Source organism: Nycticebus coucang, chromosome 11, assembly GCF_027406575.1.
Source record: "Nycticebus coucang isolate mNycCou1 chromosome 11, mNycCou1.pri, whole genome shotgun sequence".
NCBI classification, from domain to species: Eukaryota; Metazoa; Chordata; class Mammalia; order Primates; family Lorisidae; genus Nycticebus; species Nycticebus coucang.
In genome coordinates, this window is record NC_069790.1 from 112929338 (window position 1) to 112944394 (window position 15057).

Sequence of the window (15057 nt, forward strand, 5' to 3'; positions counted from 1 at the left end):
TGGGGTATTTTTTCCAATGGAGAGAAAGCTGTAGGTGGGTAATTCAAAATGATGAATTATGTCCAAAATGCTGGCTTTTGCCTTTAATTTATCCTATTTAAGGTAGGCCAATATACACAATTTTAACTTTTCTATTGATGTTGTGGGCAATGAATCTTCTTTCAGAAGCCCTTACTTACACTTAATTAATGAATTTCTCAGAGCATGATTTTATTTTCAAGCTTATTTCTGGGTTATGTACAACTTTTCAGAAACACACCTATGGCAAAAATTGAGATATCTTTCCTATGTTTAGTCTATGTTGATATCGGAATTAGTCCCAGCTGTTGGACTAAGGAACTTAGGGAAAGATAACAGTAACCACTGGTGCATACTAAAAGTAAATAATTCATGCATAGAAAGACAAAGATAGGCCTCTTTTGTGGGGGAGATGAATTAAGGGATTTTCTTAGGTCCTGGATCCAGGATTATCTCAGTATCGTTGCCACCACAAAACAATCCTCATAAATTTAAAAGGGGCAAGTAAGTGAAAAGGAGGCTAACAGTCTATTTAAGCCAACTCAAATTCTTAGAGTCCATTTTGGTCCATACCAAGAATTAAATAGAATAAATGCTGACACCAGCTGAGGTGAGGCTTCAATATGATATGGTCATTTCCCTGAGTTTAGTGACCTCAGTGGCAAAGGCCACACTGGCCCTGACATGATGGAATCTTTTTTTCTAACTCATTTCAGGACATGAATGAGCCATCGAACTTTGTAGATGGATCTGTCAGGGGCTGCAGCGATGAAATTCTCAATAATCCACCCTATATGCCATGTATGTAAAAGGGTTACTTCGTCAAATTACTTCCCTGCTTAAAAATCCTGTGAATTTTACTTTGACTGTTAATGTGAAGCCTAATTTTGGCGATAGAGCACAATCTGAAACATGATACAAAATCTCAAATAGAATAACCTTGAATAAGTACAGATAAATAAATTACTAATTGGGCTCAGAAATAATGACATGATGTGGTGTGAAAGAAACTAAACAATAGCTAGTGCCTTTGATTACATTGATAACTATGAACTGATCATTTTAAATAACTTCCTACTGAGAGAGAGAGAAAAAGAGATAGAGAGAGAGAGGAGAAGGAAGAAGAAGATTAGGAGGAGGAGGAGGGGATTCTTTTGATTAGAGAATGAAAATCTAGTTCTTGAACCCTCCCTGCCCAAGTTCATAGATACTTCATCACTTCCTAAAGGATACTCCCTAGTTATACTGTGGTACAAACAGAAATAGGATTTGGGATCAAAGGAATATAAGAAAGTTGAACCTGCTTATCTTAGAGAAGCCCAAGGAAGGAAGTGACTCAGTTCCTAAGAGCACTGTACCAGTAATCTAGAGTCCAAGTTTCTTGACATCTGTGTCACTGCTACATTGCTTGTTGCTCACTAAATCATTCATTAAATTATTCATTCGTTCATTCATTCATTATTTTCTCCTTCTTCCCTTAATTTATTGCAGATGGTCCCCAGCTTACAATGGACTTAGGACTTTTCAGCTTTAGAGTGGTGTAAAAGTTATATGCATTTTGTAGAAACTGTTCTTTAAGTACCGATACAATTGTCCTATTTTTGACTTTCATATAATGGTCAAAAAATTACATGAGATTTTCAATACTTTATTACATTAATATAATAGGCTTTATGTTCAATGATTTTATCCAATTGTAGGCTAATGTAAGTGTTCTGAGTACATTTAAAGTAGGCTAGATATAGCAAATTCATTTTCAACTTGGAACAGTTTCAACCTATATTAGGTTTATTGGAATATAACCCTATTATAAGTTGAGGACCATCTATATTTATGTGTCAGGCAATTGATGATGAATCAGAAAGATTTAGTGACACTAATACAAAATAGTGAAACAAGATTTATTCCCTTGAGAATATTACCATCTAGTGGAAGAAACACTCCTAACAATGATGGAGTTTATTATGTTGACAAATGGGCTATGACAGTGGGCTACAAATTAGGTCAGAGTTAGAGCAAAAGGAAGGGGGCTGCTTTTCTCACCTCCATACTCTGCCCTTGGCCTTTATGAATTATAAAGACACATGATGTTGATTTTGTAGACTGAAAATTGGACCCGTTACTGGTAACAAAATTGTTGATTAAAATACAGAAATACCGAATGATAGACATTGCTAGTGAACGTGTTAATCATGTTCTTTACGGAATAACTCAACATGTCCCTACAGATCTGGAGTCCAGGGACAGTGGCCTGAGCAGCAAGACCCTGTGCATGGAGAGCCAGCAGGTCCTGGCGGACGGCTCCACGGTGCGGCATTATGACGTGCACAGCCTGTACGGGTGGTCCCAGACCAGACCCACGTACGAGTGAGTGTGTTCTCATCACGGGCAGCAAGGACAATTTCCCACATTATTACTTTTTCCTTTCCTTATTTGCATCATGCATGTGCCTTCATGATACCAGTTAAATGGATGAATGTCAAAAAATATCAGGCATTGCCCAAGCAACTACAGCACCTGTGAGTGGATTCATCAAGAAGGTTGCTAAATTCACTTACTTAAAGTGTGTGGTTAGGTGGTGTTTAGTATATTCAGAGTTGTGCAGCCATCATTAAGATAGAATTGTAGAACGCTTTCAGTGCACCAAAAGAAAAACCTTTACCCATTAGCAGTCATTCCGACAATGAACCTACCTCCTGAGCTCCAGCCATCGATAACCTACTTTCTGTCTACACAGACTGTCTTTTGGCTGGTTCATATGAATGAGTCATATGCTGGCTTCCTTCCTTTGACATAATGTTTTTAAGGTTCATCTATGTGGTAGTATATACCTCTACTTCATTTCTTTTTACTTATGGATAATGTTCCATTGTTTACATCTATACTATATTTTGTTTATTCATCACTCAGTGAAAATTTAGTTTATGTCCATTTTTTGGTTGTTGTGAATAATAATGCCATGAACATTGATGTGCGGGGTTTTAAGAAGACTTTTTTTTTCTTAATTAAATCATAGCTGCATACAGTAATGCAATCATGGGGTACAATGTGCTGGTTTTATATACAATTTGAAATGTTTTCATCACACTGGTTAACATAGCCTTCACAGCATTTTCTTAGTTATTGTGTTAAGACATTTATATTCTACACCTAGTAAATTTCACACATACTCTTGTAAGATGCACGGTAGGCGTGATGCTACCAATTACTCTCCTTCCACCCATCCTCCCACCTTCCCTTCCTTCCCTCTCCCTTTTCCCCTTTTTCTTGGGCTATAATTGGTTTCGTAGTAAGACTGAGTTAAGAAGACATTTTAAGAGGACTTGATGTTTCCTTTCTCTTGGTTCTATACCCAGGAGTGGAACTTCTGAATCATATACTAACTGTATATTTGATATTTTGAAGAAACGTTAAACTGTTTTTTAAAGAGGCTATATCATTTTACATTCCCACCAGCAATGCATGAGGACTACAATTTTTCTACATCCTTGTCAACACTTGCTATTGTTAATCTTTTTCATTATAGACATTCTAATGGGTGGGAAGTGGTATCTTATTATTGTCTTGACTTTATTTCTCTATTAACTAATGCTATTTAAGCATCTTTTAATATACTTCTGGCCATTTGTATATCTTTTATGAAGAAAAGTCTATTCAAATCTTTTACTCATTTTTAACAGGGTTATTTGTGTTTTCATTGTTAAGTTGTAAGGATTCTTTATATGTTCGGAATACAAGTCCCTTGTGAGGCATACGATTCACAAATATTTTCTCTTATTTTGTAGACTATCTTCTCACTTTCATGATGCCATTTTTAATTTTTGTGAAGTCTTATTTGTGCATTAATTTCCTTACTTTCTAGACAAGCTGTTTTTGCCCCCAATCACAGCCGTAGCATCTTTGATGTTGCCAGCACAGGGCTGTTGCTTCAGTAGTTCCCTGAAGGTGGAGATTTTTATTTTCCTCCCTGCTGAGCTGAGCCCTAAGTCAAATCAGATGGCTATGGCACCTTGAAAATAGAGATTTTCTAGGGAACTAGATGTTTAACAAAATATTTACTGTGTTCTAGGAATGGTAGTTTAACAGAGCATCAAAGAAGGTCATATCTCTCAGTTTGCTGAAAGGCTTTGGTTATTGTGAGGCAGAACTACAGGGGTGAAGGGAGGTTAGACCAGCCGCAAGTTAAAATGCCATAGACCTTACCCTTTTGCCAAGATTTAGAAATTTCTCTTGGGTAGATGACTTTCAATTCTTTCTACAGCTGGTTAATTTCTAGAGTTTTGAAATGGTTGGCTAATTGTTTCTACCCACATGAAGAGCTAAGTCCACAGGTGTCTTCCTTCATTCTGCCATTCAAAGATTTCCATAGTTCTTATTTGAAGACAGTTATTTATTATTAAATAGTTTTAGTTAGTTTTTTGGTGGATGTTCTCTTATGTAAAAAAGAAAATTAGTACTTATCATGTGCAAGAACCTCCTCTGGGGTCAAGTGTGACGGTGGTGAGGTAGGTACTGTTTTCCAGAGTTGTGAAGAAAGAAATTTCAGCCATGGGCCCATGTCTGCTCAGAGGATCTGAGCTTTCTGCCTTTGGTTCCCAGGACTTGTAAGCATCTAAGACTGTCTGATTTGGGGTTATCCACAAGTGATGGGTCAAGGTGGCATTCCCTGCTCAGGGACAGCATGGTCTTCCTCACAGAAACGCTCCTCCTCTTCCCCACATTGTTTACGTCTCCATCCTTCACTCAGTTGTTCTTTCCACCTTCACTCAGCCCACCCACCTTCCTCTCCAGGGCTGACTTCCCCACTAATGATCCTGCCCACAGTTGTTTATTTCCTTATAAATTATTTTTACCTCCATCCTCTATGCTGGTATATTGGTTTAGAAATTAGGCTGTGAAATTAGATGGATGCTTCATAATTCCACTCCACTTACTAGGTGATCTTTTTTATCTTTCAGACTGGGAAAATCATAGCACTTACTGTTCTCATAAAAACTAAATAATGTCATGAATCCACGAGCACTTGGCATATTGCAAGTACTCAATAAATATCGGGATATTTTTCTTATGTCTTTTCATCAACATTTGACAATATGCCAGTCTTTCTGACTTTAACCCATATATTCAGTCATTTAATTTCCCTATTCTCCTCTTATCCAACCTGTTCATTTTTTATTGCCTAGACACCTTTATGTTTCTCACTTTACTAACGCATGTTCTGCTCATTCTGATGTTTACTGGTCATTCTCACTTGTATCCCTTTCTCGTACCTCCATGGACATAACTAATTAAATAGATTTTTCAAAAATGAAACTCACATTCTAAGTATATCACTAGTCCTCCTGGGAAGTTTGTTGGGATTCTTAGTGCCACTTTCAGACAGCAAGTTCTTTGTGGGAAGAAGTTCTCTGACTCAGAATGGAACATCATTGCCACCCCGTGCTCCACGCATAGCTACTCTCTATAATGAAGTTCTGTGCCTGTCCAACTTGTAATTCACCTCCAATTCACCTCCTTGTTTTCCCCCAACTAGAGCCATGCAGGAGGTGACAGGGCAGCGAGGGGTCGTCATCACCCGCTCCACATTCCCCTCTTCTGGCCGCTGGGGAGGACACTGGCTGGGAGACAACACAGCTGCCTGGGACCAACTGGGAAAATCTATCATTGGTGTGTATTTCTGGGGGGCCATTGACAGCAGGAAGGGGACCAAAAGCTCTGGTTCTGTCTAGATCACCATCTAGGTGGAGAGTGAAGTCAATATGAGTTGAGTTCTCTATGCATGGGGATTTTAATTTATACCCATCATTCGATGTTGTCATCATGGATGACCTAGGGCTTTCTAGTAGAGTAAGGAAAATTTAGGCCAAACCATTCTTCTCCTCCTAAAGTCCCCTTCATCCCACACAGTCATATTTTCTCTTTTCAGGCATGATGGAGTTTAGTCTCTTTGGAATACCATATGTAAGTCATATTGAGGCCATTATTAATTATGCAGATTTCAGTATGTCTGCAACCCACTAAAGTCTGACCTCACAAGCTGCTTCTGTGCCTTCTCAGACAGGAGCAGATATTTGTGGGTTCTTTGGAGATGCTGACTATGAGATGTGTGTTCGCTGGATGCAACTTGGGGCATTTTATCCATTTGCCAGGAACCACAACAACCATGGGACAAGGGTGAGGCAACAGTTTATGCTGTGGGTATTCTGTATTCTCAAATCATAAATTATTTTTAGCCCTTAAGAATATCACATTTGGGTGGCACCTGTGGCTCAAAGGAGTAGGGCGCCAGCCCCATATGCTAGACATGGTGGGTTCAAACCCAGCCCCGGCCAAAAACTGCAAAAAAAAAGAATATCAGATTTATTTCCTGAGAAAAAATCATAAAAATAACCATAAGCTTTATTTCTTACAAAATCTACCATTTTCTCCCCAGAGTTATGAATAATTCTTAAGAATATACTTTATCTTCTGGGAGATTAGAACCTAGAAATTATTATGGCTCTGCATGGGCCTCAAATAAGCTACATTTACCTTTAAGAATATTGGATTTCAGGCAAGAGAATCGCTTAAGCCCAGGAGTTGGAGGTTGCTGTGAGCTGTGTGAGGCCACGGCACTCTACCAAGGGCCATAAAGTGAGACTCTGTCTCTACAAAAAAAAAAAAAGAATATTGGATTTCAGCTCGGCGCCCATAGCACAGTGGTTACAGTGCCAGTCACATATACCAAAGGTGGCAGGTTCAAACCTGGCCTGGGCCAGCTAAACAACAATGACAACTGCAATTGCCAGGCATTGTGGCAGGCACCTGTAGTCCTACTCCTACTTGGGAGGCTGAGGCAAGAGAATTGCTTGAGCCCAAGAGTTTGAGGTTGCTGTGAACTGTGATGCCGTGGCACTCTAGGGTGGCATAGTGAGACTCTGTCTTGAAAAGAAAAAAAATACATATTGGATTTAGGTTTTATTCAAAAACCTAAATTCTTTACTCGAGGCTACATAGAGAATTATTTCTTAAAAGACGTGCAGGGTCAAAGCTTGACCAGTTCAGGAGACTTAGGAATCAGTACCAAAGGGAAGAAGCAAGAAATTCTAGTTTTGTAGGATAGCAAAATGGCCAAATGGATAGACCAGGAATAGACGAAGAAGTGGCTTGTTACCTATATGCGGAGTAAATGCCCGCTGACCCTTTTCTGATGCCTCAAGGATGGAGTGAAGGAGAGGTGATCTGTTATATGCTTCTTTATCCCTACAGAGACAAGATCCTGTGGCCTGGAATTCAACCTTTGAGATGTTCTCCAGAAAAGTCCTCCATACCAGATACACCCTGCTGCCTTATCTCTATACACTGATGCACAAAGCTCACGTGGAGGGCAGCACGGTCGTCCGGCCCCTTTTGCATGAGTGAGCGCAGCCTCTTTTCCTGGACGTCAGGTCTGGCATGTCTTGTAAATTACCTGCTGCAGCAGGGAAAAGAGTAATGGTGAATTTTTCACATTTATTTTTTAAGGTTTACAGATGACAGCACAACGTGGGATATAGACTGTCAGTTCCTGCTGGGCCCTGCCATCCTAATCAGCCCTGTGCTGGAAAGTGTGAGTTTTTCATCATAGATCAGAAACCCTGCAATCACGTAATCTAAAAATCACAAGAAAAGCATTTTAAACATCACCTTGTCTTGTCCGGCTCCCTATTTTTAGGCAAGGGAAGGAGATTTTTATCTTTTTTTTTCTAGGTTGCTGTTAATGAAAAAGTTCACAAAACTGAGTTCCCATTTTAGATTTTTGCCACTTTGTGTACCCTTTTACAAATTATACTTTTAAAAATTTATTTTTTCTGGGTATTTGAGGAAGAAGTTTCCAGGATCTTTCTTAATAAAATCTCTCAAATTCTTAAAATCATTAGTAAAATTCCAATTTTTTAATCTTAATTCTCCAGAAAGTGTTTTAAAAATTAACATTAGGCCCATGTGCCACCTCCCATGGCTCAATCTCACCACTTTTGGAGTCTGAGGAGAGAGGATTACTTGAAGCCAAGAGTTTGAGACCCAGCTGGGGTAACAGTGAAACCCCATCTGTACAAAATCTTTTGAAAAAATTTGCCAAGTATGGTGGTATACACCTGTGTCCCTATTACTTGGGAGGCTGAGGCAGGAGGATGACTTCAACCAAGGAGTTTGAGGTTGTAGGGAGCTGTGGTGACACTGCTGTACTCCAGCCCAGACAACGAGACAGACCCTGTCTCAGGAAAAAAAAAATTAAAATTATTTCCTTATTGAAATATTCATAATGACATGTTGATTTTATGTTTCAGAACACCTTTGAGATCCAGGCTTATTTTCCCAGAGCTCTTTGGTATGACTATAGCACGGTAAGAGCTAAAATATTTTGTGAACAACCAGATTAGTCTTTGCAGGCCAGAAAGGTGAAGAGGGCCTTCTTCTAACTTCCTAGCATATATTTTTTAAGGCAATCATTTCCAACCTTTTCAGTCTTAGCAAGTTTTGTCTAAATGGAAGTTGCATCAAGACATAAATAGATACGAATCTGAGCACCTCAATCATACTGATGCTCTGCCATATCCCTCCTTCCCACCCCTTGCTGCCACCTCTTACTTTTTCTGGAGATAAAGAGAAAAGACTAGATTTTCAGTCTTAAGCAACAATGAAAAAATCAGAAATTTTTCCCTTAGGTTTACAGAGTTTTGCTGAATTTCTAACATGCTTCCTTGGAAAGGAAGGACTAGTAATAAAACAAGCACACAAGTGTTCTCTGTATCTCCCATCCATTTTGGCCTACATTCTCCCTTGTAGGCATCTGGCATCAAATCTTCAGGTGAGTGGAGAACCCTGGAGGCTCCCCTCGACCATATCAACCTTCACCTCAGGGGAGGCCACATCTTGCCTTGGCAAGAGCCTGCAGAGAACACTCACTCCAGGTAAGGAGGACAGGCCATACTCAACAGCCTCACCTGATAATACTGTGGCCTTGCAAGTGCCTATGCCACTTTTACCAGGGCTCTGAGGACACCGAATCAAATTGTAGATACGTTTTGTTGGTTGGATTCTGTGAGTGCCTTCTGAGTGGGATCTGAAGGAGTATGAGTTCGTGAATTCAGTCTAGGGGAGTGAATTCATCCGCAGTGCTATGTCAAAGGCAATTTTATTTTTAAGGGCAGAAACATGTTTTTCTTTTTACGTTATTAAAATAAAATAGGGAATATTAATGGACTCTTTGACTTGGGATGGCTACCCAGAGATTTAGGGCTCATTCTCAGGTCTACTTTGCTCAACCCAAGGAGATAATTTATTTTTAATAAATGTATATACCATACATTGCATATACATACATACACATATATATTTAATGTGTGTGTATATGAACATATATATTTTTGCACGTGTGTATAGATATATAAAATCACTCACTAACTAGAATATGTCCTATTGAGGTAAGCACATAAACACAATAACAACTCAATAAGAAATAAAGTAACTTTCAACTGTACATGTAAAGCATGTTTATGTTTGAAAAAGAGCTTTCAGCTAGGTCTTGCATAATAGGATTTGAATATCTGAAGACAAGGGAGAAAGAGGTTCTGGTAGGTAAAAACTGAGTTTGGTTTGGGAGATAGTAAATGACTTTGTTTAACTGGAGCACAGCTAGGAGAGGAAATAAAATAAATGAAAATACAAACAGATTAGGATCAGATCAGAGAGGGTTATAAATGGCAAGCTCAGTACTTTGGATTTTATTCCGTAGCATCCTGAAAGCTGAACGTTCTTTTTTGAGATATTCTCTTCCTGAGGAATTAATATTTCATTATATTACTTATGTATATATGTATAAAGTATGTTTGGCTTTTGAAAGTTGAAATTAAACCAAATATTTCATTAAATTTTAAATATTTTTCCAATAACTTTTTAAGTATCTTAAATTTTATCCCTTTGACCTATTTTTAGAACTTTATGTGCATGTTCATTGTATTACTTTATATCTGGACAAGTAGTATTTCCAACAACAGCTGTTCTTCATCTTACAACCTATAGCCTAGCGAAAAATGACTTATTTTTTTATAGTCGTCAAAAATTTATGGGATTGACTGTTGCTTTGGATGACAATGGGGAAGCTGAAGGCCAGCTGTTCTGGGACGATGGACAAAGCATTGGTGAGTGAACTTCCCAGGATTCCTGTGTATCATTCAGAAAAACCATACCATAGGGATCAGCATGTAATTTGTGGGAACTGGAAACCTGTCTCTTGTTTCTGCTACTGTTAATAAGGCAATAGAGTTTGGAGAATTTCTTTCCCTGCTCATAGATTAATATATTATAATATATTATAACTACTATAGACCAGGTATGGTCCCCAGCGTTGTAGGTTTAGGAACCTGATACTATGAATTTATGATCTATCTCTGTATAATTCTATCACTCTGATTTTTAAAAAAGTGAAGGCAGATATGAGGATGTTAGTTAATTTGTTCTCAGGGGTCCACTGGCAGACATGTCTCTATTATTTAGACTGGCCATCTGAACCAGGCATCCTCTTTCTCAGAAGTAGGACCACTCAGGAGACAATTTAGAGCCTAAAAAATTTCTTGATGACTCATAAATTGAGAATTATGCATTGTCAAAAGGATAAATATATCAACAAAATATTACTTTGGATGCTTTCTTTGCCCAGTAGAGGTAGAATATGCTAGTTCTACCACAGATAAGTGGGATTTGTCATTGTATCAGAACAGCCTCTTTCCCGGACATTCCTATAGAAATTCTAACCCAGTGTTACCAACTGCCTTTCATTCTTCAACGCTTTTATTGTGGACAGGAATATTGTAATCTTGCAACATACCACTTTTTTGGAAATTATAGGTTGTTTTTCACTGCTAGCAATTCTGAACGTTTTCTTCGTCTCAGTTTTCTTCCTGATAAGGGTAAAAATTCTCATTAACAGATAAGTATTCTCTTTATTGTACCTCATGATTGCATTATTATACTCAGCTATCATTTAATACAAAAATAAATAAATAAAACATTTTAAAGATAGAAAATTACAAAAAAAAATGGCTTTGCATCTGTAGCTCAAGTGGCTAAGAAGCCAGCCACATACACCAGAGCTGGAAGGTTCAAATCCAGCCCTGGCCTGCCAAACAACAACGACAACTATAACCAAAATATAGCCAGGCATTGTAGTGGGGGCCTGTAGTCCCAGCTACTTGGAAGGCTGAGGCAAGAAAATTGCTTAAGACCAAGAGTTTGAGGTTGCTGTGAGCTGTGATGTCAGGGCATTCTACCTAGGGCTCTGTCTCAAAGAAAGACAGAAAGAAAATTAGAAAAAACCAACCACTTTTAATAGTTTTTTGTATTACCTTTGCTTTTATATTACTTAAGAAAATGCTGGGCTCAGTGCCCATAACACAGGGGTTACGGCGATGGCTACATACACCGAGGCTGGTGGGTTCAAACCCAGCCTGGGCCAGCTAAGCAACAATGACAACTGCAAGAAAAAAAGAGCTAGGTGTTGTGGCGGGCACTGTAGTCCCAGCTACTTGGAAGCCTGAGGCAAAAGAATCGCTTAAGCCCAAGAGTTTGAGGTTGCTGTGAGCTGTGTTGCCACGGCATTCTACCAAGGGTGAACACGGTGAAACTCTGTCTTAAAAAAAAAAAAAACTGAAAAAAAGGAAAATGTTTAATGTTTTATATAGCTAAAAACATACTACATATTTAATTTTTGAATCCTATTTATTTTTACTGAACATAATAATAGAAATATGTCTAGATGTCGTTATATACTCCTTGTAATCACAGTGATGACTATCATAATATGTTGAGAGGATATAATTCATGTTACTTTCTATAATTAATCTCCAAACTGAATGTTTTCATGCATTTACTAAACATTTATTTATTGTAAACTTCCCTTCCTCCACCACTAATTTTACTGCTCTTCAGAGGGTGATGATTATTAGTGTCACACATGATAACTTTTCTGATTGCACACGAGATTATTTGCTACACTTGAAGCAGTGAATAGTTGCTTATTCTTCTCTTTTTCTTCTGTGCAGATACCTATGAAAATGGAAATTATTTCTTGGCAAACTTTACAGCATCACAGGTAAAATTCTTTTTTTTTTTTTTTTACAGGTAGAATTCTTTTACTGAATTTTACGAATCCTTTTCCAGTTAGCTACAGAGTAAACATTATCAGTTAACTATACAAATACAATATCTCACATATTAATACGAGGTCCTTCTTGCCTTTTCTTTTATAATCCAGGTCTGTTGAAAATAAAATAAGTAAGAAATGTCTTATTTTGGTAATTATCCCATAAGCCGTAACTCTATAAAAAGTCAGAATCCATATAATGCTGGGGAAAAAAGGGGGCCTTAAATATATATCTTTTTTTTTTTTCAAAAAAGGAAATGTTATGGCCAATAAAAGGTATCTGTTACACAGTAATGCTGCTTTATAGACAACCTCAAAACCTCAATGACATGTAACAATGAACACTTACTTTGCTCGTAAGTTTGCAGGGTTCAGATGATCTGGGTTGCTCTTGGCTGATGTTGGCTTGTCACTTATGTCAGCACCCAGCCATGAGTCTGTTGAGCTACTTGGAGAATTTTGGCTGTACTTACTGATATATCTTGGGGGTCAGATAACTCTCAGATAATCTTAGATGGCCTTGTGGGAAGATCTGAGCATAGCCTTTCCATGTTATGGAAGAGGGCAAAAATAAAAGTAGAAATGCCTGAGTATTTAAAAAAATCTACATCAAGTTGGATAATTGTCCATTAGCAAAGCCAAGTCACGTGGCCAAGCTCAGAGGCAGAGTAGGAGCAGAATGCCTCATCCAGAGAGGTAGGGCATTGCAAAACTGCCTATGGGTAGGGGTGAATAATTGGATACAATAATATAGTTAACATACCTTGCATATGAAATGATTCCATGGATAATCTATACAATTCTAATTAGAATATGAAGGGGATTATTCTTTGGGAAATTTGGAATCTTCTCTTCTACAGTTTTTGCCTGCTGACTTTATCTAAGGAATAATATAGCACAAATCTATTTTCTGTTTTCTATAACAGTGCTACAAATATTGGAAGGTGTCTCTCATGTACTCCTTCCATTTTCTCTCCTTAGAATATCACCAGGCTAACTTTATATTTCTTCTGCTTTGTGCTTATCCTGGCTTCTATATTTGGTTACTCTGGACTCCAGTAAACCTAAATTTCTCTTAAAACATGGCACCCAAGATTAAGAGCATGTTAGAGGTGTGCTATCTGCTATGATAGCCACTAGCCACACGTGGCTCTTGAATACCCCAAATATGACTAACTTGAAATTTTCAACAGCTTAGCTTGAAAAAAGATTGTAAAATATCTCATGAGTGTTGAACATATATTAAATACATGTTATAATAATATTTTAAATATATTGGGTCAAATAAAATATGTTTTGAAATTATTTTTTCTTTTAAAAAGTTTGGCTACTAGAAAATTTCAAATCATATGGATGGTTTGCATTATATTTTTATAGGACAGAAAGCATTGATTTCCATATTGCCTACTACCTCTTTTTAGCTAGACTCTGTATTGTTTTTACTGTTGCTACACTGTATTATTTTAAAAACAGGTATCATATGTTTGGCACATATAAATAAATCTCATGATCAACTAAGACCTTCCAATTATATTCATTGTCATTATTATCAGGTCATTCTGCCTTCATCCTGCATTTGCCACTTTTAAACCAATACTTTTTATACCAATGAAACATGTATATTCTGTTCTTGATTTAAGAATAGTTGAGTTAAAGACTTTACATGTATCTTTTTCTTCTCAAAATATTATTTTTAATGAAGACATTGATCTGAAGTTCTTTATTTTATTTTTACTTTCACTACTAACTAGTTGTTTAACTTATAAAAATTACCTGTTTAATCTGTATTCAAATTATAAAACATTAAATAACTTCTGACTCTAAAATTCCATTCATCCATTATTCCAAAGTAGTGATCAATGGGTTTCTATTTCTGCCATGTTTGATGGATTCTTCTCTAAGAATAAGGGCCTATATTGAAAGAAAACTTCTAACTTTCCCTAGGAGTAATTGTTATCTGTGCTGTCCTGCCTGGTGACAGCTGCTTTGCAGCTGATTTCTGGAGTGTAAATATTCTCACCACCTACACCAATTGGAAGCTATCAGCTGGTTTATAAAATTCTAGGAAATTTGACAATGAGCTCTCCCAAATAAATAAAAACTAGCTTTAGTGTACCCATTTACTTCAAGTTATATCCCTTTTCTTATTTTTCCCTTGATCCTGTCTGCCCGTCTACCACAGAAGTCTTACTCATTCTTCACAATGCCAACTGAACATATTTCCTTCTCTTTTTATGGCTGTCATCAGAATAGAGGAGTTCATGACTTCAATCTACTACAGCCATCCCCTCAATTTATTGCATAGAAACTTCATTATCTTATCTTACATGCTTAGCCAGCCTCATTTCTCCATTTACTCAGCACCACTGACAGTAGCCCACTCAGTGAGTGTCCCTGTCCTCCCATTCCCTTTCCTAATCATATCACCATGATAACTCCTATGCATCCTTCCAGGACTTCAGAGTCTTCCACATCCTTCCCAAGTCTTCCCTGGAGGAACCTGTTTCCATAGTAACTTTTCTTTCTCTTCACATACGTAACAAATATTCACTAAGATTTTCATTCAGCCCTTAATTGTGTACCACCTCTTGCTTTATCTCATGTTATTCTAACCCTTGTATTCATAACAGTTTACGATTTAGGTAACTTCCTATGTTTCTTACAAAATATTCCTTAGTGTTGAGACTGTTTGCAGTACACCTTTGTCCACCCTGTGTTAACCCATGCAGTATTGTGCCGTGGGCCCCTGGTGGCTCCAACTCATCCGTGTCATCCAGCTATGTGCCCTTGGGCTACTCTCTGTATCTCCCAGAGCCTCAGAATCCTCATCTGTAATACAGGGGTAGTGATACTTTCTTTTCAGAATTATTGTAAGGATA

At 37.7% G+C, this 15057-nt stretch overlaps 1 protein-coding gene across 1 annotated transcript in view; it reads left to right on the forward strand.

Moving 5' to 3' along the window:
• MGAM2 (maltase-glucoamylase 2 (putative)) overlaps positions 1–15057 on the forward strand; it is a 95017-nt gene that overhangs the window by 68893 nt on the left and 11067 nt on the right. Inside the window, exons 36-46 of the mRNA XM_053608733.1 lie at positions 735–819; positions 2247–2385; positions 5552–5685; positions 5945–5979; positions 6076–6192; positions 7267–7415; positions 7522–7606; positions 8325–8381; positions 8824–8948; positions 10090–10178; positions 12078–12127. Coding sequence (XP_053464708.1) covers positions 735–819; positions 2247–2385; positions 5552–5685; positions 5945–5979; positions 6076–6192; positions 7267–7415; positions 7522–7606; positions 8325–8381; positions 8824–8948; positions 10090–10178; positions 12078–12127 — 1065 coding nt within the window. The remainder of the gene's footprint in view (positions 1–734; positions 820–2246; positions 2386–5551; positions 5686–5944; positions 5980–6075; positions 6193–7266; positions 7416–7521; positions 7607–8324; positions 8382–8823; positions 8949–10089; positions 10179–12077; positions 12128–15057) is intronic.